Here is a 22,559-nt window from a genome sequence, read left to right on the forward strand (position 1 = left end):
GTGGCGTATGCTGGGCCTGCGTCCGTGAAGGCGGGGGCACTGGTGCTCTCTGTGCCCGGGGTCCGCTGCTGTGTGCTGGGGCTCGCGGGTTGCTGCGGAGGCAGGGCTGCGCAAGGCCGGGGCTTGAGAATTTGTTTAGGCCCTGCGGCCTATGTGTATTGCCCGCATTGCTGCCCTCCCCGTCGGGACGGAGCTGAGGCTGGTTCCTACGTCGAGGGAGTCCACTCAGTTGGGTACCGCGATTGAAGACGCCCGGGCCCTGTGACCTCTATGCTTTGCAAGCACTGTTATTTTATAACGCCCCACTGACTCTTGAGTACTGCCGGTTGTGGTGCGGCCCCCCCGGGTCTGCAGCTTGGAGAGTGCTACCGAACCAATAACGGAGTGGGTTGACTTTTTTTTTCCTTAGACTGTGATGTCGTCTCCAGCTTTCCGGCATCTATGAATGTGGGCAATCTTTCTCTGGGCCTGGAGGAGTGACGGTGCAGGTTGGCGCTTTGGGGCCGGATGCTACTTTAGTGCGCCTTACCAGCTCACAGTCTCTGAAGTGTATTGCTTGATTCCCGCACATCTGTCCCTGCTTGCAATTGGTGTGTGGGGTGGCGGACTGACTTTGTACATTGGCTGCCTATTTTTAAGTGGAGACAGAGTGTTATCCCAGCTGCTGGGTGGTGTTTAGGGATCTGGATATCGCGCCCATAGTGGTCTCGGCTTGGTGGCCCCTCCTGCCTTTCTACAGGGGGTGCAGTCCCTTCCTGTGTGGGAACGCTCCTGTTGGTGACATCATGGGCCGGAATGAAAAATCGCAGTCGCGTCTCATGTTTGAGATGCGTAAAACACCCAAGCCCCCCAAAAAAGCAGCCTTGGAATCAGAGGCTGATGCCCCTGTGGCTGAGCAATCTACTCTGGAGACCACGCTCCTTGCCCTGCAACGAAGCCTCCAGTCCATAGAAGGCACGATGGCAGCAGTTAACCATCGCCTAGACCACATGTCCACCCAGCTTGAAAAACAAAATGCCTGCATGGGAGGGATGGAACAACGGGTGTCCGCTGCTGAGGATGGACTGAGTGACGTCGCAGGGAAGACTTTGAATATGGAGAAGGTCCTCTCCCTCATCCAAGCGAAAATTTAGGATTTGGAGGCCCGCTCCCGGCAGAACAATATACGCATTATTGGACTGCCGGAGTCCACGAATGTAGGGAACATGGAGTCCTTCCTTGAGCGGCTGATCACTGAGATCTTTGGGACTACTCACTTGTCACCTGTGTTTATTGTTGAACGTGCGCACCACTCTCTGGCTCCTAAGCCGGTCCCGGGTGCGCCGCCGCGCCCAATAACTGCTAGGGTGCTTAATTATAGAGACTGCGACTCCATCCTGTGCATGGCCAGGGAGAAGGGGACTATTGAGCATCAAGGGAATACCCTAACCTTTTTCCCGGATTTCACTATGGCTGTGCATCCGGCTCGCAGGGAGTTTGGGGCAGTAAAGAAGTTTCTGCAAACTGAAGGGGTCCCGTGTCAATGCAGTACCCGTCCCGCCTGCGGATAGGGTCCAAAAATGCCTCTAAAATTTTCACCACTCCTAAGGCTGCCATGGAATACGCTAAACAATTGAAGAAGAGACGGCGCAAATCTCAAACAACCTGTGAAACCGAGAATTGAGGCGGACGATATCGCTACCACCCAGTCACAGCTTGAATTGTTATGTATGCGTCGGTGGGCATGGGTTTCATTGGATATTTGTCTTTATTCCACGAGGTTGCAAAGAGGTAACATTTTGTACTATAGGCAACGTATCCCTAACATGTCGTTTCTGGTCGTCCCCTGGGGCTTCAGGCACTATTGTTTAGAACTGGAATTCAGGTCCTAATGCTGTTTGCTTGGCCACCTCCTATCTGATAGGAGGACAGAAGTTCTCAATGCCCCCCAATGGGTGTCCCCATGTCTACACTTTGCTCTTTGTTTTTGGTTGGGGTGGGGATGTTCGGGGATGGGATGGCTTTGGCGAGTTGGGGGTGCTGAAGTGTGTGGAGGGTTGGGGAACTGGACGGTTGGGGGGCTCTGTTGCGGGGATGGGAAAACTGAGATGGACACGTAATATACCTTTTGTCCTTTGGTCATATGCTGCAATGGTTTGCTTATATTTATTTGTCCTGGAATGTATGATTTCGCAATGGGGCAGCTATTTACATTATTGAACACCGCTGAGTGTGAATAACACTGTTCGTTTTCTCACCTGGAACGCGCAAGGGCTGAACTCCCCAAAAAAGATCAGGTCTGTCTTCGCCTATTTGGATTGTATGGAAGTGCAAGTGGCTCTGCTGCAGGAGTCCCACCTTACTGTGGAATCGGCCAGAGGGTTGGGAACACGCTGGCCGGGCATTCGGGTTGCGTCCTCCTACTACTCCTATTCCAGGGGAGTCTTGGTGCTAGTTAAAAAGGGAGTCCCATTCACAGTGATTCGAGAGGAGACGGATGAGCAAGGACGAGTGTCCCTCCTCCATGGCTGCTTGGGTGGGATGAGTGTATTACTGGTGAATGTGTACGGCCCGAATACGGATGACCCATCTTTTTATTCAGATGTGTGGCGCAGAATTTCCGCCTTTCCTCCTGCAGCGATCATTTGGGGTGGTGATTTTAATGTATGTCTGGATTTATGGTTAAATAGAACAGCTACTGGTGGGGCACGCCTTAAGCAGGCTTCTGAGGCGCTGCGGGGAATCTGTGATGCAGGGAACCTCTATGATATGTGGAGGTGCCGCCATCCTGACAGCAGGGAGAGCACGTTTATATCCACAGTACATGGGTCCTGGTCCCGCTTAGACTTCTGGCTAATTTCTGAGACGGCCTGCTCGTGGGTGACGGGGGTGAAGCACGAAGCTTGAACATTGTCAGACCATTCTCCGGTAACCCTGGACCTGCAGGTTCCCACGTGCAAACGTCCGCCTTATTTATGGCGATTGCAGCCCACAGAGTTGGCTGACCCGGTTTTTAAACAGTCACTGAGGCGATTGGCAACTTTTTCCGTGAAAACGAGGGCACTGTCGACAGCACAGGGGTGCTCTGGGAAGCCTTTAAGGTTCCTATTAGAGGGGTGTGCATTGGAGCACAGGCAGAAGTGCTGCGAGATATCCGGTGCCGCATTAAAAAGCTGGCCTCCGATATCTCCGCACTCGAGCAGGAGTATGAGGTCAACCCCTCTCTGGCAAAACTGGCAGCCATCTGGTCACTCGTCACTTAGCATGCTGAAACAGTGGATCAAGAATTGCTCCACTGTGCCCGCCACAATATAGCTCGTTATTACAGGGAGGGGGGGGCACCAGAGTAGATCTTTGGCGCAGAAATTAGCTGCGCCTAGGACCCAGGAACACATTGCGGAAATGCTAGACCAAGACAGTGTAACCCATTACTCTACTCCTGAAATCAGTGAGACGATTGTACACTTCTATACCCAATTATACGCCGCAAAAAATGATCTTTCTCCTGAGGAAATTGGCGTATACCTGGATGATGTAGCATTGGGCTGGCTCTCTAATGCGCACCGGGAATATCTGGTACTACCGTTCGACGAAGAGGTCGCTAAAATGGTTATTATATCGCTACCAACCTGCAAGGCTGCCGGAATGGATGGCCTGCCTAGCGAATTCTAAAAGGCCTATGCGTCGGAACTGGCCCCACGACTCTTGGAAGTCTTTGCGGGAGCATACGACTCTGGAAAGCTCCCTCCATCTCTCCGGGAGGCCTTACTAGTGACACTGTTGAAACCTGACAAGTCTCTGAAAAAATGTGAGTCGTACAGGCCACTTTCAATAATAAACATTGATGCCAAAATCCTTGCAAAAATGATTGCAAATCGATTGCAGCCGTTGGTTCCCCTACTGGTCCTACACAACCAGTCCGGGTTTGTCACGGCGCGCTCCACTACGCATAATCTCCGAACTATTTTCTCAACTTTACATTATTTTTACCCTGATTTCCAGGCTGTTGCTGTCCTGCTAGATGCAGCGAAAGCTTTTGACTCTTTACAATGGCCTTACATGTTCACGGTCCTGCTCCGGATGGGTTTTCCTCCCTTTTTTAAAAAATGGATCAGGGTGTTACATGACGATGCTGTTGCCAGGGTGTGTGTGAATGGGTGAGTGTCCTCACAGATCCTGATCAGGGGTGGCACAAGACAGGGATGTCCCCTGTCACCTATGCTATTTTCACTTGCCCTTGAACCTCTCGCCTGTAAGCTTCGGCAATTGCATGGTGCTGCTGCGTTGCGGTTCCGACAGAGACCGCTGGTAGTATCATTATACGCAGACAACATGTTGCTATACGTATGTGACCCTGAGGTGTACCTGCCTGAGTTGCTTAGGGAGTATATCAAGTTTTAGCGCTTTTCGGGCCTGGGGATCAATTGGTCAAAGTCAGTGGTCTTCCCCCCTTCGGCACACACAAAAGAGATTGCGTTGGAATTTCCGTTGACCTGGACATCCGACCCTGTGAAATATCTGGGGGTTTGGATCCATAGGGACCCGGAAGTAGTGATTTCGGAGAACTATGGACGGGTGATAACGTGCATCACTGAGAGAGCTGAAGATGGGCCCATCTGCCCCTTTCGTTGGCGGATAGACTTGCTGTCATCAAAATGACCTTTCTCCCCAAATTGTTATATTTCTTCATTAATATCCCTATTAAATTGAATGTGGCATTCTTTAAAACTCTCCAGCCCGCGTTAACGACATTCTCTGGAGTCTGGAGGAGGTCCAGGTGTGGGTGGGATCCTCTGGTGCAGCCGTTTGAGCGGGAGGGCTTGAAGCTCCGGATTTTAGATTGTATTATCTGTGCGCTCAGGCTCAGTTCGCTCATTGCTCATTATTGGCACTTCCCACAGCGTAATCAGCCCCATGTGGCTATAGAGGCGGACGCGGTGCTTCCAATGGCGGTTCAGGTGGCGACTCTGTCGGATGGCACGGGTGGCCCCCGGACTGAGATTAACCCACTGCAATGTACGGCTTGGGATTGGCGGCAGCTGGCAGAAAGAGCGCTACTAACGTACTATATGCCCCGTTACTGCCCCTGGCATCCCATCCGGATATATCAGCTGCGCATGAAAAGCGAGCCCATGGTGAATTGGCCACGGTGGGAGTCACGCGGATCGGGGATCTTTATGAGAAGGGCCGCTTTAAATCCCTGCAGGAGGCACAAAAGGGTGCGAACAGGGGTTTTATGTTTGGCTTCATGTACGTACGAGTGCGGCAGGCCATCAGGACTGCGTACCCGGACTACTCAGCTGAACCTACCACTCTGCGGGCCTTGCAGGCGATGTTGGCGGGTGCAGAATGTCAGGGACTAATCACAAAACTCTATAACGCATCGCTGCGCGAGCGGGAGCCCCCCTCCTTTGTAAAGTGACAGTTAGTGCTGGGAGACGTTTTTACCCCTGATATGTGGATTGCATGTTGTACTCTCACTGGCCGGCTGACGGCTAATTGTAACTTGAGAATAATACACTTTAAGTTTCTGCACTATTATACCCCAATGCAGCTATTTAAATATGGTTTGAGAGAGAATGCTAACTGTGTGAGGTGTGGAGGGGCGGATGCATATTTCGTGCACGTGGCATGGCAATGTGGGCATGTGTTTGCTTTCTGGGAGGAACTGACGAGGATGTTAACGGATGTCATTCAGGAACCAGTGCATTGAAACCCCGAACTCTGCTTGCTAGGGTATGTCAAATGTTTCAAGCCATGTAATAGGCGAGTAATTGCACTATCTACCCTGTTGGCGAAGTGAGCTGTGGCACAATGCTGGGGGGGCAAAAGCAGCTCCGACGAAGAAAAAGTGGCTCCGTGATCTGCTGTATTGTAAAGCTAAGTTACAAACCTTTGAGGAGGAACTTCCTGAGACCTCACGTCCGAAGGACTTCTGGGCCCCGCTAACGGCATATCTGCTCATTTGTCCAAATTCAGTATGATCCCATATGTATAGGTCTGGGCTGGATCCTGCCCGGGCTCACTTACTACCCTCAGGAATGCTCCATGGTGAGAACACTCTTATGCCCCACTGCCTTTGATGGTGGATTAGTTCTGATTTTGCGGCATGTCTACTTCCAGGTCTTTGAGGTATCCGTTTTATGAATGTATGATATTATTCAGCCAATTGTACGTTTAGACCATTTTGAACCTATACCTGTCTCAGCCTTGGGTCGGATGGGAGGGAGGGGAGTGGGGGGCTTGTTTATATTTTTGTTTGTATGGCTCATAATGTAATGACAGTCATGCTTACTGATGTTTCTCTTTTTGATGAAAATCAATAAACATATTTAAAAAAAACACCCTTCTATTGCCTTTAGGAATATTATCCTTGTATTGGTCCTTCTCCACCTCTAATAGGTCTGTTAGTTCCAGCTGCCTTTAATTTTCTCAAACGTTTACATGAACGTAGACAAATTATTGCCAAGACTCTATTAGTTTCTAGGTAGTCCATAAAGAATGCAGCTGATGCTCATTGAAACTGGAGACAAAATATAATTAACTTCAAGTAGTCTGCTATACTGGCAACTACTGGTTAATATATGGCCATGTTTCTTTTGGCCTTTACCACGAGCAAATTTATAATCCTGTAGTGTTTCGACTACAACTGCTAGTTTCCAGGAAACATCAGCCAATTTTCCTGTTTCTCAATCAAAACATTATTTGATAGATCAATGTCAACTTTTATCTCCCCCTCCAGTTAATTTTTTTTCCTACACATATTTTATTGGCATTTTCATAACAAAACTGCACAGCAACAGTGGTATCGGGTATGTCATAATCATCCAACAATATATATACAATTCTGGTATACATAGTAGAAATACTTCTCCCACAGTAGCTGCACTCTTCCTAAGAAAGGGCCAACAATCTGGTACCCCTGCCAAAACAACCCTCTCCTCCTCCAAACCCCCCTCTCCCCTCCCATCCCTCCCAACTCAGGTTGGAAGGAGTAATGACTAACTAAATAAAAGTAAACGAAGATGAGAGTGCAGATCAAGAGTCCTTCCAGGTAACTGCACGGTCCAACTGTTTTATTGACCGCTTGTTGTGGGCATAACGCCCCCAGAGGGTAGCAGAACAACAATCGCCCTGTCTGCACAAAGATCCAAGGAAGCCGTGTGCAATCTCATCAAGAGTATTACACTGTTGGTGACAGTGGCGCAGCTGTATCTTCACCCATTCGTGGTACTTTCCCCATCTGAAGCTCTGCCAGAAGACCCTCTTATGCTCTAGCTACTTCTATGGATTCCTGGCAGCTTTTAGTCTCCCTAAGGAGAGTAATGCTCTCATACTCCCCCCATAGAGTGAATTCCTTAGTCCACCCATTGACCGTGGGACTAAACTCTGCCTTCCATTTAGGGGTAATCTGCCGCTTAGCTAGGATAAGGCCCAAGTACAGGAAATATGATGTTACCTTGTGTTTAGCCAGGCGCAAGACTAGCCCCAGGATACACACCAGTGGCGACAAGGAGATGCTACGGTCTGTGCCATCGCTAAGAATGTCAACCACCAGTATTCTGTGAGCTGGGCAGTTCCATATAATATGCATCAACCCTGCCCCGAGAGCTCCGCACCTTGGACACATAGCTTGAACTGGCAGAAAGAACCTATTAATTCACTCCAGTGTGAAGTACGTTCTATGTAAAATATAGATGATCAATTTAAATATTGCATTTCTGGATACCTTTGGCTTATGCTCCAGAACCTTCACCCAAGCCTCTTCTTCAATGGGTGTCTCCATAACAGTCTCACTCTCAAAGTAGCCAGAGGGGCCTCCATGTCAGTCTACAAGGCCCGCTAAAGGCTCAAAACAAGCTCATTTGCTCCAGAGTAACTGCAAAGAAAATGGCAGACCAGATGAGTCATAGGTTCCACCAGTTCACCCAGCCAACAGCGCCTTAGTGCTGCCACCAGAGGTCCATACAGAAGGAAGAACAATAGTTACTTACCTGTAATCTGTGGTTCTCCAGTATTGGTGTCTTTCATAGATTCACATGCCTGGATCATTCCCCGTCGTCGGAGTGGGAGTCTCACAGTATACAAAAAAGCAATATAACGAAGCCCATAATAACCAAAAACCTTGGTAACAAGAAACCAGGAAGGAAAGTAGCCCAAAGCTACCAAGAAAAAAGTTCCAAATCTATGACTATCATAGTCATTATACATAGCCCAAACTGCAGCCAATCAGGCGACAGCACCCACCAGAATGTTCTCCTCAGAGGGTCAGGCTCTCAGATTTTCTCGCACAAGAATGTAACCAAGAGATAAGCATAAAGTAGCCTCTGAGGGAGGTGGGCGGGTTGCATGTGAATCTATGAAAGAGACCATTACTGGAGAACCACAGATTACAGGTAAGTAACTATTGTTCTTCTCCAGTATTGGGGTGTCTTTCATAGATTCAAATGCCTGAATCAGAGTAGATAGCAGTACCCAAATAATGCTTGGAAGACGCTATTTGTAACATAATCTGCTTATAGAAAGCATTTGCAATCACATAATAGAAATGCCAACATGCATAAACATATATGAAAATTTGCAATCACATGAGTATGTACTGAATATAGGCAAGATAATAAGCATCTGAAAAGCAGAACAGAGGACAAGGGAAACAGAGGCTCATCTTATCTGAAATGATTGCAGAGAGCCGCTTGACCCACTGAAGTATCAGCATCGATGGCAGCTTCCAAACAGTAATGCTTGGTGAATGTCTGCTGGACCAAGTTGCTGCTCTGCCGATTTGCTGAAGAGGAACACCAGCAAAGAGAGCAGTTGATGAAGAAACCGACCACGTAGAGTGTGCTGTTGGAGTTGTCTGCAAAGGTCTTCCAGCTTGTAGATGGCAAAAGTCAATAGCGGCAGAAATCCATCTAGCTATGGTCTGTTTAGACACCACTTGTCCTTGCCGTATTTTTCCGAAGGCAACAAACAATTGATCGGATTTACGAATGGTAGAGGTCCTTTGTAAATAAAACTTATGACATCTTCTGATGTCAACGGTATGCAATGCCCTGTCCGCTGGGGATTGCGGGTTAGGACATTTTTTTTCCAAGATGACCGGTTCGTTCAGGTGAAAATCGGAAGGCACCTTAGGCATAAATTTAGGATTTGTACGCAGCACCACAGAATTGGACGTGAATTGCAAGAAAGGTGAATTGACGGTGAAAGCTTGAATGTCACTGACTCTTCTAGATGAAGTCAATGCTAGCAACAGAAAAACCTTCCAGGATAGAAATTTAAAATCCACTCTGTGAATTGGCTCAAATGGGTAGCGCATGAGCTGCGCTAATACCACATTAAGATGCCAGGATGGAGGTGGACGATGTACAGGAGGAAACATTCGGAATAGTCCTTTAAAAAACTGTTGTATTATTCTTGATGAATATAGAGAATTGGACCCATCCTGTCGGAACCTTGAAATGGTTGCCAGAAAGACTTTTAACGTTGCATGAGAGAGGCCTGATCTCGCTAAGTGCAAGAAAAAAGGTAATATCTGTTCCGGTGTTGCGTGAAACGGGTGAACCCCAGCAGATTGGCTCCATATGCAGAATCTTTTCCATTTAAGTCTGTATGTCTTTATTGTGGCAGGTGTTCGCGCCTTAGCCAGAACTTCCTTGCAATCCGCAGGAATATTTAGATGAGCGAATTCAAGGTGCTCAGGCGCCAGGCAGCTAATTTCAGAGAAGCAGGATCCGGATGGCAAATCTGACCGTTCTGAATGGACAGGAGATTCGGTACTGGTCGAAACTGAATTGGATCGCACTCTGACAGGAGGAGAAGTTCGGTGAACCAGAATTGGCAAGGCCATCTGGGAGCGATGAGGATTAGGCGACAAGGTTCTTTCTTCATCTTCCGGAGAACTCTGGGAACCAACTGTATCGGAGGAAAGGCGTAAGCATATATTTGAGACCAGTTCATCGAAAACGCATTCCCAGAGAATCTTTGTGGGGAAGCCAGCTTGCAAAGAATAGGCATTTGCTGTTCTTCTTGGTCGCAAAGAGGTCCATATCGGGATGACCCCACTGTTGAAAGACTCGATTCACCGTCGGCTTATGCAGTTCCCATTCGTGGGTGGACACCGTTGACCTTCTGACGGTATCCGCCAGAACATTGGAAACTCCTGGCACGTGAACTGCCAAGATATTGATCTTGTACCGTATCGCCCAAGCCCAGATTTTTTGGACTTCCTGTGACAGAAGAGCCGACCTCGTTCCTCCCTGTTTGTTTAAGTAACGCATACTTGTACTATTGTCTGTGCGAACCAATACTGTGGCTCCTAGCATGATTGTACGAAATGACTTGAGGGCTAAGAAGATGGCTCTTAGTTCTAGTAGATTGATGTGCCACTTCCTTTGTTGAGGGCTCCATTTCACGCTGATCTTTAGCCCTTGAATGTGCTCCCCAACCCTCGAGGGATGCGTCTGTGGTGATAGTGAAATTCGGCATTTCTTGAAGGAACGCACACCCCTTCTTTAGATTTCTTTCTTGAGCCCACCAGAGAAATGCCTCCCACATCCGTGGAGTGATTTCAATGAGATCTTCGAATGAACCTGAGACTTGTAACCATTGCAGGTTGAGTTCCTCTTGAAGGGGCCTCATTTTGAGGCGGCAATTTGGTATCAACGTTATGCAAGAAGAGACCATTCCAAGAAAGGACTTGAACTGTCTGACTGAAACTGACTTTTTTGATCGTAACATGTGAGCCCGCTTTTGGATTCTTTCTTTCCTTTCATCTGAAACGAAAGCTTGAACTAGTTGCGTGTCCAAGGTCGCTCCCAAGAACGTTTGCCTTTGCGAAGGAACAAAATGTGATTTGCTGAGGTTGATAGAAAGACCCAGCGATTGGAACAGAGACAGACATCTTTGGACATGGGTGTTTGTATCTGAGAAAGAATTCGCCTTGATAAGTCAATCGTCCAGGAAATATTTGAATCCCCCCCACGCAGAGGTGCGCTGCTACTGGAGCTTGAACCTTCATAAACATTCTGTGTACCATACTTAGTCCAAAGGGAAGGACCTTGAACTGGAAATCCCTGCCAGCCACTGTGAAAGGCAGGAACTTTCTATGACGGGGCAAAATTGGAACGTGGAAGTACGCATCTTGAAGGTCCAGGGTGGCCATGTGATCCCCTGCTGATAGAAGATGAAGTATTTCCTGAAGCGATAACATCCGAAATGACAATTTCTTTAGATACTTGTTGAGGGAACGGAGATCTAGAATTGGACGCCATTCTCCGGATTTCTTCTTTTCAGGAAGAACCGTGAATAGAATCCTGTCCCTCTCTGCCAATGAGGAACTTTTTTGATCGCTCTTTTTTGTATCTGGGAAAACAACTCCTTGAGATGAGCTGGAGGAGGGCCCTTTGGATGGAAATTTGGAGGAAACTTTTTTAATTCTAGAGCATGGCCCCTGGCTACAATGTCTAGGATCCACTTGTCCGATGTTATTGAGGACCAGTTTGAACACATTTTTGAGATTCTTCCTCCAACTTTTACATGGGACTGCGGCAGTAGCGATGGCAGGTGATGATACTCATTGTATTTTGTTGGAATCCTTTCCGCGATAGGAAGGTTTCTTCTTATTCTGGGAATAGGATGTGTTGCGCTGGCCATATGATTGGTAACGTTGCGATTGGTAGCGCTGATATCCTTGATATGACCTGTAGGAAGATTGTTGACTATAGCTTCCTCGATTAGAGGACGATACACGTCCTCTCGCACCCCGAAAGCGCGGCTTACGAAACTGCAAGGTGCCAAGAGATCTGGCTGTTTCTGTGTCCTTTTTAATGGTTTGTGAGGCTTCTTTTACATGTGGGCCAAACAAGGCCTCTCAGTCGAAAGGCAGGTCAAGTATCTTAGCCTGTACTTCCTGGAGAAACGAAGTAGCCTTTAACCAGCCTGGTCAAAGTAGAACAGCAGCCCCGGCAGCTGCCTGAAACCCGTGGAAGCAACGTCCACTGCCGAATCAATAATTTCTGCCAAAATCCGTTATCCCTTTTGTAGTATTTTCAGAGTTTCAGATTTTGAAGGCTCTGGTAGTACGTCTATGTATGGTGAAATATCAGACCACATTTGTCGGTCGTACCGACCCAGAATGGCTAGAGAATTGGCCGCACGGACTGTTGTAGCTGCCATAGTCGATACTCGTTTCCCAATCGCGTCCAGTCACCTGCCGTCCCTGTCAGGTAGGGCTGTGATCGCAGAAGATGGATTTCTAGCCCGTCTTTGGGCGGCCTGCACGATCACGGAATCCGCCTTTGGGTGTCCTATAAAGCATGCTGGAGACTTGTCAGGCGCTTTACATTTCTTGTCCAGACGTGGCAAGACTGGAGGAATAGATGCAGGATTTCACATCACTTTTAATCCCTCTTTCCATATAAAGTCTATAATGGGAATCGCCCGCACCTGTCTCCTTGGCTGGTCTTTAAAGTGATAGAGCAAGCATTCCTCCTTCTTAGTTTCCATAGGGATAAGGAAACGTTGGGTTCCTCTTTCCATAAGGAGGTGAAAGCCTCCAATGTCCACTGGAGGTGAATCAGCAGGAGCCGGAGGTTAAGGAGAAGGTGTTTATATCTGGTATTCATCCCACTTAGACAACAGAGATCTCTCATCTACCTCACCTTCCTCTCTATCTTCATCATCTGATGATTGCGCTTCTGCAGAATGATGTGAAACCACTGGCGAAGGAGGTCTAGGAGACCGGAATTCTGATGTGGAAGCCTGCGCCACTGGTGTAGGAGGCACGGAATCCGCTGATTCAGATGGCGGGAAACAGCAGTAATAATCGCCCAGCATATGCTGAAGATTATTTAATAAGGCTATAGGCATCTGAGCTGTAGGGATATTAGCAGTAGGTGAAGCCACATGTTCAGGCGAAGGTTGATCATCCGGATCATCTTCCTGGTACTTTAAGAACAGCTCCGAAGGACTTGTAGCTGTCCTAAATCTATCATCCACATCAGAATCTTCCTTACTTTCTTCTGAATCCAGCAATTTTTCAGGAACCTGTAGAGGGTACCTTATGTGGAGAAAGACGTAATGGAGATAAGGGTTCAATCACGGAACCACGTCTTTGTAGCAAAGGTGGCTTTGTCTGGGGAGGAGCCAAGCTCGACATCGTGATGGCCGCACGGTAGCTCGGCTCCGCTGGCCTCCCTGCCCAAACTCATCTATCCTGCCGCCCATCCTGCCCAAAAACGATAACATTTTATAGATGAAGGTCTACTGATACTTACCACCCGTCCTGGTGGCTTCGGCGTTCAGTGGGTCCACAGCGGCGTCCTCCCAGGAAGTGCGGCCTCTGTGGTGTGGAGACCGGGGCCTTGCCTTCAGCGAGTAGCCGGCGAGATGGTGTCGGTGGTGGCCTCGGGTGGAGGATGGAAACCGGCCGGAGGAGGCCGTTGTGCGAAAAAGCCGGAGGCAACTGAACGCGCCTGGGACTACAGTCCGGTGGTCCAGAGGTGAGGTGCGGCAAGTTGTGTGTGGGGGACGCCGTGTTGGTGGCTCCCCCCCTTGTTGCCCTGCCCGGCCATTCCGAACTTCATCGCTCGGTGGCGGAGAGTGGCTCCAGCGGAGCGGTGGCGCCGGCGGGTCCCCCTCTTTTGGTGGCCCTCATTTTTGCATCGAGGTTGCTGTTTGGATGCTTGAGGGGGATCCCGCGGGGGCCCTGTTTGTGATCCCGCCTGAGGAGTTGGTTCCAAAAAGACGGCGCGGTAATCGCAAAATGGCGACTGATGCCGTGTGCTGTGGAACGCCCCGGGATGTCGATGTTGTACCTCTGTACTGTGATGGGGCCTGCACTGGGGAGCGTGAACCCACGATTGGCGACGTCCTACGAGCGCTGAAGATTTGGCAAGTGACCTTGGCCCGGGATTCTTGTGTGCAAGACAATGTGGTAACCGCCATTACTCCCGGGCCGTCCCTCAGAGATGCGGATGGGCCCGAGGTGGTTGCTGTTTGTTTCTCGCATTTTGGTGGGGGCAGCGATGTCTTTGATTCGCCTGCGGGAAGATTTGCTGGGGATCATTGACACTGATGTACATGACTGCAGTAAACAGCTTTTGCATTACCGTCGGCGGAAAAGATCTTATGGGTTGCTTCCATTGGCCGTTCTGCGGCTGCTTCACGGCCTTTTCTCTCCGCTTTGTTTTATGCCCGCTACTTTGACATACATCGTGGCGATAGCTAAGAAAGGACTGGGGTGAGCCCGGTTTTTAATCCGGAGGACTGCTGTTCGGTACACGGAGTTATGGACTGCCCCAAATTAATATGATTTTTCGAATCCTTACTATGTATGGCTACCTGAAAAACATGCCAGTTTCGTTTTGGGCTGCACTAATTGTTTGTATGGGCAGGGGGTGGGGGCCGTGCGCCTTGTTACATGGTATCCTCCCCCCTGGCTTTCCTTTTTCCCTTTTTATCTGTTTTCTTCCCTTTCCCTATATTATCTCATTCTATATTTCGGGTTCATGTTTAGGGTGACAGGCACGCTGCTGGGAGGGGTAGGCCATAGCCTTCTGCAGGGGTGCAGGGTGGGGCGGGTGGATTGGGGTCTATTAGATAGTTAATTGTTTCTATGGCTCTTTTGTGTCCTTTTCTTGGGTCTCCATGACTGTGCGTAATTCCCGCGGGTGAGTGCCTGGGGGGGGGGGAGGTTTGGGTATTCCTATATAATATGGTACTTTCAGGTGCTGCTTATCCTGACTTAGCCTCCCCGCCCCTAAGAATGTTTGCTGTCTGGATTGTTGATCGCCTTTATCGCCGTGGGGCGGGTACAGTAATGTGGAGTCCCCTTCTCCTTTTTTTTTTCTAGTATTTTCGTTTTCTTTTATTCTCCGGGTTGGGCTGTATAATGATTGCAACTTTATCCGTCTCACTGCTAATTTGATTTTCATGAGAGTGATGTTCTGCTTGTCTTTGGGCACATGAGGTTGCGGGTGGACACTGACTGCAGAAGAATTACAAGGGCATCTATGGCTTGAACGCTTTGGACTATTCTGATGACAGATCTATGGATTCCCTATTATAATGTTGTTGGTTCTGTTCCCCGCCATGTGCACCTGGACGTTTATTATACAACCGATCCTTTATTCTTTAACATAAAATTAACCTTCTGTGATCCTGTGCCGGGGGGTTACACTCAGTTAGCATTATGGACTCGCAGCATTGTGTAGTATTGCGTAACCACTCCGTACTTTTTATTGACATTGGTGCTTTTCAGTCTGTTCTGTGGCCGGCCTCTGGGTTGTAGGCCCGTATTTGTATGCAACCATCTACACAAATAAAGGTTTTCAAAAATGTAAAAAAAAAAAAAAAAGTGGCTTTGTCGTAGACGGCGTAGATGATAAAGCCATAGACTGTGACCAGACTTGTATTTCAGTACATGTTGATAATTTTTGTGTCGACGGGCCCGTCGACGAAAGAATAATTCCTGAAGGTAATAACGCTGACGAGGACGTGGCTCGCGTCAAAGTTGCCTTCGACGACGAGGAGGTCTTCGTTGACGATGTGGTCTTCGTCAACAATTTGGTCGTCAACGATGTAGTTCTCGACAACGAGCTCGTCGGCGACGAGGAAGTCATCGACGATGATGAACTGGCCGTCGTCGGTGAAGCCGTCTTCGACAAGATCTTCTTGGTCTTGGAGTAGAAGCAGTCTCTTTCGTCGACGATGGGTTTCACCGAGACGTAGACCATCGTCAACGGGGATGACGCCGACGACATAATCATCTGAGGTTTAGGTGAGGAAAAGTCACCGTCGATGTGGAAGTTGCGTCAACGGGAATCTTCGTCGACGAAGGGGTAGTTGACAACGTCGACAACGACGGGGTCTTCTTCTGAGAAAGAATCTTCTCAGAAGTTGGTTTTGGAGGCAAAATCTTGACTAACCTTCTAGGGGGCGTTGAAGGCAAAAGCTTGCTCTTGACAGGAGGAGTAGCCTTAGAAGTGGTAGGCCTCTCTGAACCCTTAGAGGGTTGTTGTTTCCTCATAACCTTTACCCCAGGAGAAGATAAAACCTCTTCAGCAGCTCTCTTCCTAGAGGCTACATATGACCCAGATGCAATACTTCCTACCTCAGAAACTGGATTCTCCTTGTCGTTAAGCTTCTGTGGCCACAGAAGTAAGCGGCCCTCTCTATCCCTGAGGGTCTTTTGAGGGAAGGTACTGCATATCTTGCAGTCCTTCACCTGATGGTTCGGATACAGGCAGGAGATGCATTTCTTGTGGGGATCTTCTGAGAAAAGCCAGAGCTTACCACAGTTTCACAAGGCCTGAATAATGATTTCTTAGAGGAAAACATCCTAAAAGTAAGAAATACTGAAGAAATTTGAGATGAACTGAGCAGAGCTCAGGGAGACTCCCTTCACACGACGTGCGGTAGAAAATCTGAGAGCCTGAGCCTCTGAGGAGAACATTCTGGTGGGTGCTGTCGCCTGATTGGCTGCAGTTTGGGCTGCAGTTTGGGCTGCAGTTTGGACTATGATAGTCATACATGTGAAACTTTTTTCTTGGTAGCTTTGGGCTACTTTACTTCCTGGTTTCTTGTTACCAAGGTTTTTGGTTATAATGGGCATATTTATTGCTTTTTTTATATACCATGAGACTCCTACTCCGATGATGGGGAATGATTGAGGCATGTGAATCTATGAAAGACACCCCAATACTGGAGAAGTGACCCTGCGCTACATCAAAATCGTCCTGTAACTCGGGAAAAGACATCAATACGCCAGCCCTGTATAAATTGCCCAAGCATACTATGTCGCGCTCCGATCATGTGGCCAGATTACTTGGGTGATGCAGCGGTAGAAGCTTAGACAGCCCCTGCAGAGGTATATCAAGCGAATATGGGCTCCACACTTTAGTTTTCTACAACCAGCGAGTCCAACAATACTTAGTCACCCCCATTCGTCACCCGGTGATACCTTTACCCAACTGGGCTCCAGTAGTAACTGGACAAGCCACCGCATTGGGAGCCTACAGTGACATTGCAGGCCACCTCTTTGTTCCCCATGCAGATCCATTGCACCACCCATGGGTTCTGGGTGGCTAAATAGTATGGCTCATTATCTGGGGCCACCAAGCCCCCTTCCATCACCAGGCGCTGAAGATTAGTAAGCTCCACCCTACGCCTACCTCCTCCAGTTCATGTCAATGATCAGAATAGGAGATTTTGCAAATCTGTGAGTATTACAATTTTCTAAAGAAGTTACAGTTTTTCGTTCACTGGAAACAATATCTACTTAGTGAAAGTTCTTGAATTCCTGCAAATGAGGTCCCTGCTTCAATCATGATACGCACTTTCTACTGCACCTTTCCAGATAAACATGGAGCATCAGAGAGGGTTATTCTGTTATCCGTTGCTCAGACATACTCTTACTGGTGACATTTCCAACTGTTTTCTATGCATTCGTAGTGCACTGTGGCCTTGCCTCAGTGGCCTTCCTCTAGAACGTGTTTGTGGCTGCATTTCACCAGATGTCTCAGAGGGTGGCCTAGGCTTTTCCTCTGGGGCGCTCATGAGTGGCTGGGTATCTGCACAAAAGATCTTAAAGGGATGGCAACCCCTTAATTATAAATAGGATCTGGTCTGCAGCTTGTTCCAGGCTCTTCTAAATTCCACTCCACAGGCACTCAGGGTCTCCTGACTCAAGGGAGGTTTTGTCGTTTCGCAGATGGAAACATCTAATTCCCCTTTAATGCTTTGTGAGTCTGAGAATCAGAGTAAATGTTGTCACAATGCAGTCAGAGCATATTTTCGTCTGGATTGTGGTCCCTTGTTTCTATTTTATCCACTGTTTTTGCACCTGCCTTGGTCATTGGATCCTCCAGTTTTCTCTTATGAAGTTTAGGCCCTTGTTTCCTTTGAGCCTATCCTTCAACTTAAGTTTTCTATCTCCTGGAGGTTTTTTCTGCCATTAAACGTTTTCCTTCATTGGTGAATCTTCTGTACAGGAACATGTCCTTGTAAGTACCATTATTGTAATAGGGCTTCATGACTAACAGAAGGCATCGTCCAGTCTATGAAAAGCCCTGCAAGATCTATGATCCACGTCGAAGCTTCCCATAACAGTCTCTGTTCCTGTAGTCTGAATCTTTTCCAGTGAAGGTTTTCACACGGAAATCAGTCTCAAAGTTATCGATGATGCACGTCCAGCAAAACTTTGGCTGAGAAATTCGGCCGAAAATGGCTGGGTCTGAAGTTTCCCAGTTTTTCAAGCGGAAAGTGACCTCTGCAGTTTTTAAGTTAAGGAACAAAATACCAGATTGGAGAATCTATTAAGCAGATGGCAGAAAGTGGGGCATTGGATATGCCTGCTCTTTTATTTTGAAGTTGGACACGGTTCATGCAAGCAGATGGAGCTTTATTCGAGGTCATGGTTTCTTAAAACAAAAATAGATGCAGAATGGTATGAAGTGAAAACAGGAATTTAACAATTAGTAGGAATAGTATTAGTGATGGGGCATTCTGCGGGTGAGCCTGACCTACCTGGCAATGAGTGGCCAACTGTGCAACACAGAGTTAGCCCACCATGGCATGTCATGGAGGCAAGTCCCACATGACAGTGAGAACAGCCTTGCAAGACAATCAGAGTCCAGCCTGGCATGCCAATTAAAGCCTGATTTTGCATGCAATGAGTCCAGCCTGGCAGGGTAGTGGCGCCCAGCCTCAAAGAATGGCGCTGGGTGTGAGCCTTGCAAGTCTAAATACCCATTCTTCCACCATCGACCTCCCAAGGTCATTACTTAATGGTGCCCCAGTTAGACCTATGCAATCTTTCTGATCTCTCGTCAAGTCACTGGAGATGCTGATTTGTGAACGGACTGGCATATAAAATGTATGCATTGTAGTATGCATGGCTGTAGGTATACTGAGATAATGCATCTATATTTCTGTATATGAACTCATGTTTGCGTATATGATTTTATGTTTGTGTGTTTGCACATATATGTATGTATGTATTATATGAACACGTACCTACAAGTCTTGTCTTCACTTCTTCCATAGAGTTCGTCATCCCAGAGAAGGCCAATGTCTACTACGCTATGAGCACATCTGTAAACTTTGACTTCATCCTGAGAAGAAAGACAATTAGTGGGCAACTCGCACGTCCATCATCGCTTGTACCTCTGTCTCGGGTACCCAGCTCCCCATCGACCCCTGTATCTCCATCAAGGATGCCCAGCTCCCCGTCGACGCTGGCACCCCCGCCACGGACGTCTGTCTCTCCGCCAGCACTGCTACCCCTGCCCCGGACTGCAAACCCTCCATCTGCACTACTCCTCTTGGATGGGCACTCCCTGAAGCGGTTGCTCTGACATCCAAACCTAGCCAAACAAACTGCCCCCAAGAACAATGGGGGACTTGGTTGTCGGGTCAAAATGCTGCGTGGGGCACTGCTGAAAGGAACTTCACCTCTGCTGGTCAAAGACCTGCACAGAGAATGCTTGTATATCCAGCGGCAGTATCTGCATCCGAGCACCTGGGGACAGAGCCAAATACGCTATGGACCAGACTATGAGAAGGAACGATGAACTGGGATTCCTCGTACCCCTGCAACAGCTGCCCAGTCAGCAAGGATCTGGCTAACAGTTGGCTTTGTTTCCTGACTTTCAGAAGTAGAGATGAATCCAACTCAAAAAAATGACTGTCATATGGATCCATTGACATGAATAGGGTCTAGTACTTGTCTTTTCTTCGTGTCAGAACAATAACTGTAGGTCAAACCGGTGAAGTCTCAAAATACTCTGAGATCTGTGAATCAGAAAATGGCATTTATAGAATTTAAGAACCTGAATAGCAACACCGCAGAAACACACATCATTCAAGGTTGATGCCCCTTTTACTTTAAGGGCACCAGGGCGAGAGGCTTCCGACATGGCATCAATAACTTGTTTCAGACAGCATTGCTTACAGAAAGCATATGAGACTGCCCAAGTGTCTGCCCTGCAGGTCTCAGCCCTTGTTTATGACAATAAGAAACCATCTCCACAGTATCAAGGGCTCTTTAATCTGGCTGCCCAGCTTTCACAATCCATGTGAGTTTGGCGCAATTATGGAGTTACGTCAAAGACTCTATCATGGAAGTTTAAAAATCTGTGTTTAGTGTGTCCCAAGTCCTGTTCACACCCTGACTCCGCACCTCTTACACCTGCACATTTCACTGGCTTTTTTAAACGTAGCGGAAACGTTTTGGTCATTTTTACATGCTTGACCTTTAATGTTTCACCTGATGGTGGGCAGGGCTCCGCCGCAGAAAGGTATGGCATTCTTTGCTGGAGACACTGGCACAAAAGGCTAGTCCTCAAAACGCCGAGTCTGGGCAGTGCAGCTAGGAAGCTGGACACCTACGGCAATGCTCCTGATGTCACCCTTCCTCTCCAGCCTCTTGGAGAAGCTGTGGTAGAATCCATCAACAAAATATGTCTCTTTCTGAAACCTGCAAGGACGCCACTTGGACAACCCCCTATGTTTTTTCAAACACTCCTCTCTGGGGGCGGTTCCGAGAACAGATGCTCCGTCCGCCCTCAATGATTGGAACCCCTACGATTCATTTAAAAGGGGTAGAGGGAAGGTTATTTATATGTACTGAATCTGACTCTTGATATGCCTTCCATTTCAAGCTGAGATTCTGAGCACGCTACAAGAGGGTGTGAAGTGTCCACTAATTACAAAAGGAAGGCGACAAAGGACTGCCGAAGTTAGTACTGTGGTACATTGCCTTGCTTCTACAAACCAGCAGAGTAGGCAGCACCGTGTACAGAACTATGTCTGACAGCACCCTGTTCATCGCTAGGACTGACATTAGAAAGGGAGACAGCACACTGTAATGGGCCAGAATGGGCAAGATCTTTTGAAACAACAATCCAGACATCAAAAGGGAAGTTAACAACCTGTGCAGCACTAAAGTGGACAGCATACTCTTCTCAGTACCGCGACTGATAGTAGCGAAGAAGGAAATACCCTGCACAGCAGCACCACAGAGGAAGCAGTGCTCGCAGCTGCTATAGAACTGACAGGTAGCTAAACAACACTATTACTCCTACAAGCACCATGCTCAAGGAGGGAAGCAATTCCTACATAGCACTAATACTGACAGCAACCAGCACCACATCAGGGATAACTGCATCCTATGCAGCACTGGGACAGCCACCCTGCACAACACCATGTCTGACAACAGCAAGGAAAGGAGCATCTTGCACAGCACTAGCATTGTCGGCACATTGCACAGAATAATGACTGGCAATGCCCTGCACAGCACTACGCCAGGTGTAACAGGGGAGGCATCACACTACACAGCAGAAGCATACGAAGCACTAACTACAAGGACCAAGAGGGAAGCACCTTATGCGAAGCACTAAACTTGACAGCAAACAGTGGCACGAGCGCCTTGAAGACTGCACTCCGCACAATTCTAGGACAGACCGTAATCTGGAGAACACTACACCCTGCACATTAAGGGTCAGATGTACGACCGTTTTTAGCAGTCACTAACGGAAAATCGTGCCATTTGCAAGCTCTAAAAAGGGTTGTAACTTGCAGCAAATACAAACCCTATTTTGCAAGTCTGTAAAAAATAGGTTTTGCGAGTCGCTATTAGTAAGGGGTGTGCAAGGGCGTAGCTTCCTAATAGCGAGTCACAAGGGGATGTACAAATGTTTTGTGACTGCAAATGCGGTCTCAAAACAATTGCAGTTACCACCAATTTCAAATTGGTTGTAAGCCAGTCGCAATCGGAAAGGGGTCCCATTTGTGTTTGGCAGTGAAAATATGTTTTATGAGCAGGCAGTGGTCCCATGGACAACTGCATGCCCTTAAAAAATTAAAAGAATACTTTCCATTTTTTTCTTTTAAAAGCATCCTGTTTTCCTTTAAGGAAAACACGCTGCATTTTAAAAACAAAAGTTGCTTCATTTATAAAGCACTGTGGTGTATAAGAAACAAGGGACACCCTACTCTCAAGGAACCAGGGTACATACTATATAAACAGAGACAATGGCTCCTGTGGACAAATGTAATTACTAGTCAATAGCAATCATAGGCTCAGTAGCAATAAAAAAAAGGGTAGGTGGATGATGAAGAGAGATATTACACTATAAACTGCAGGATGTTCATGAATTCAAATGTTTATATATACAGTTTCAATATCTAATCACAATTAAGTGCATAGCGTCCCCAGTGAACATGAAACCTACATATTTTGTGAAATTTTGTGACATACAAAAATGGTTTCTATACATACAAAGTTGACCAAGACATAAATAACAAATGGTCACAGCGTTCTGGTGCAATAACTGAGACTGATATATGGTTCACTTTGAAATTGTCCTATTTCAAAGTGAACCATATAGCAGACTTCGTTATTGCACCAGAAGGCTGTGTCCATTTGTTATGTGTGGCTTAGTCAACTTTGTATATATAGAAACCATTTTTGTATGTCACATAATTTCACAAAATATGTAGGTTTTATGTTCACTGGGGACACTATGCACTTAATTGAGATTTTATATTGAAACTGTATATATAAACATTTGAATTCA

The 22,559-nt window shown here is 47.6% G+C and overlaps 1 protein-coding gene across 4 annotated transcripts in view; it reads left to right on the forward strand.

The window, feature by feature from the left end:
- The window catches only part of RGL3 (ral guanine nucleotide dissociation stimulator like 3), a 448,342-nt gene extending 426,352 nt beyond the window's left edge, over positions 1 to 21,990 (forward strand). For all 4 annotated transcript variants that reach the window (XM_086962749.1, XM_086962747.1, XM_086962756.1 and 1 more), the window contains exon 18: positions 19,027 to 21,990. In XM_086962749.1, the coding sequence (XP_086818875.1) occupies positions 19,027 to 19,337 (311 nt within the window). In that variant the 3' untranslated portion in view covers positions 19,338 to 21,990. The remainder of the gene's footprint in view (positions 1 to 19,026) is intronic.
- The last annotated feature ends 569 nt before the right edge of the window (positions 21,991 to 22,559 follow it).

This window comes from Lissotriton vulgaris, chromosome 1_1, assembly GCF_964263255.1.
Source record: "Lissotriton vulgaris chromosome 1_1, aLisVul1.2, whole genome shotgun sequence".
Lineage (NCBI taxonomy): Eukaryota > Metazoa > Chordata > Amphibia > Caudata > Salamandridae > Lissotriton > Lissotriton vulgaris.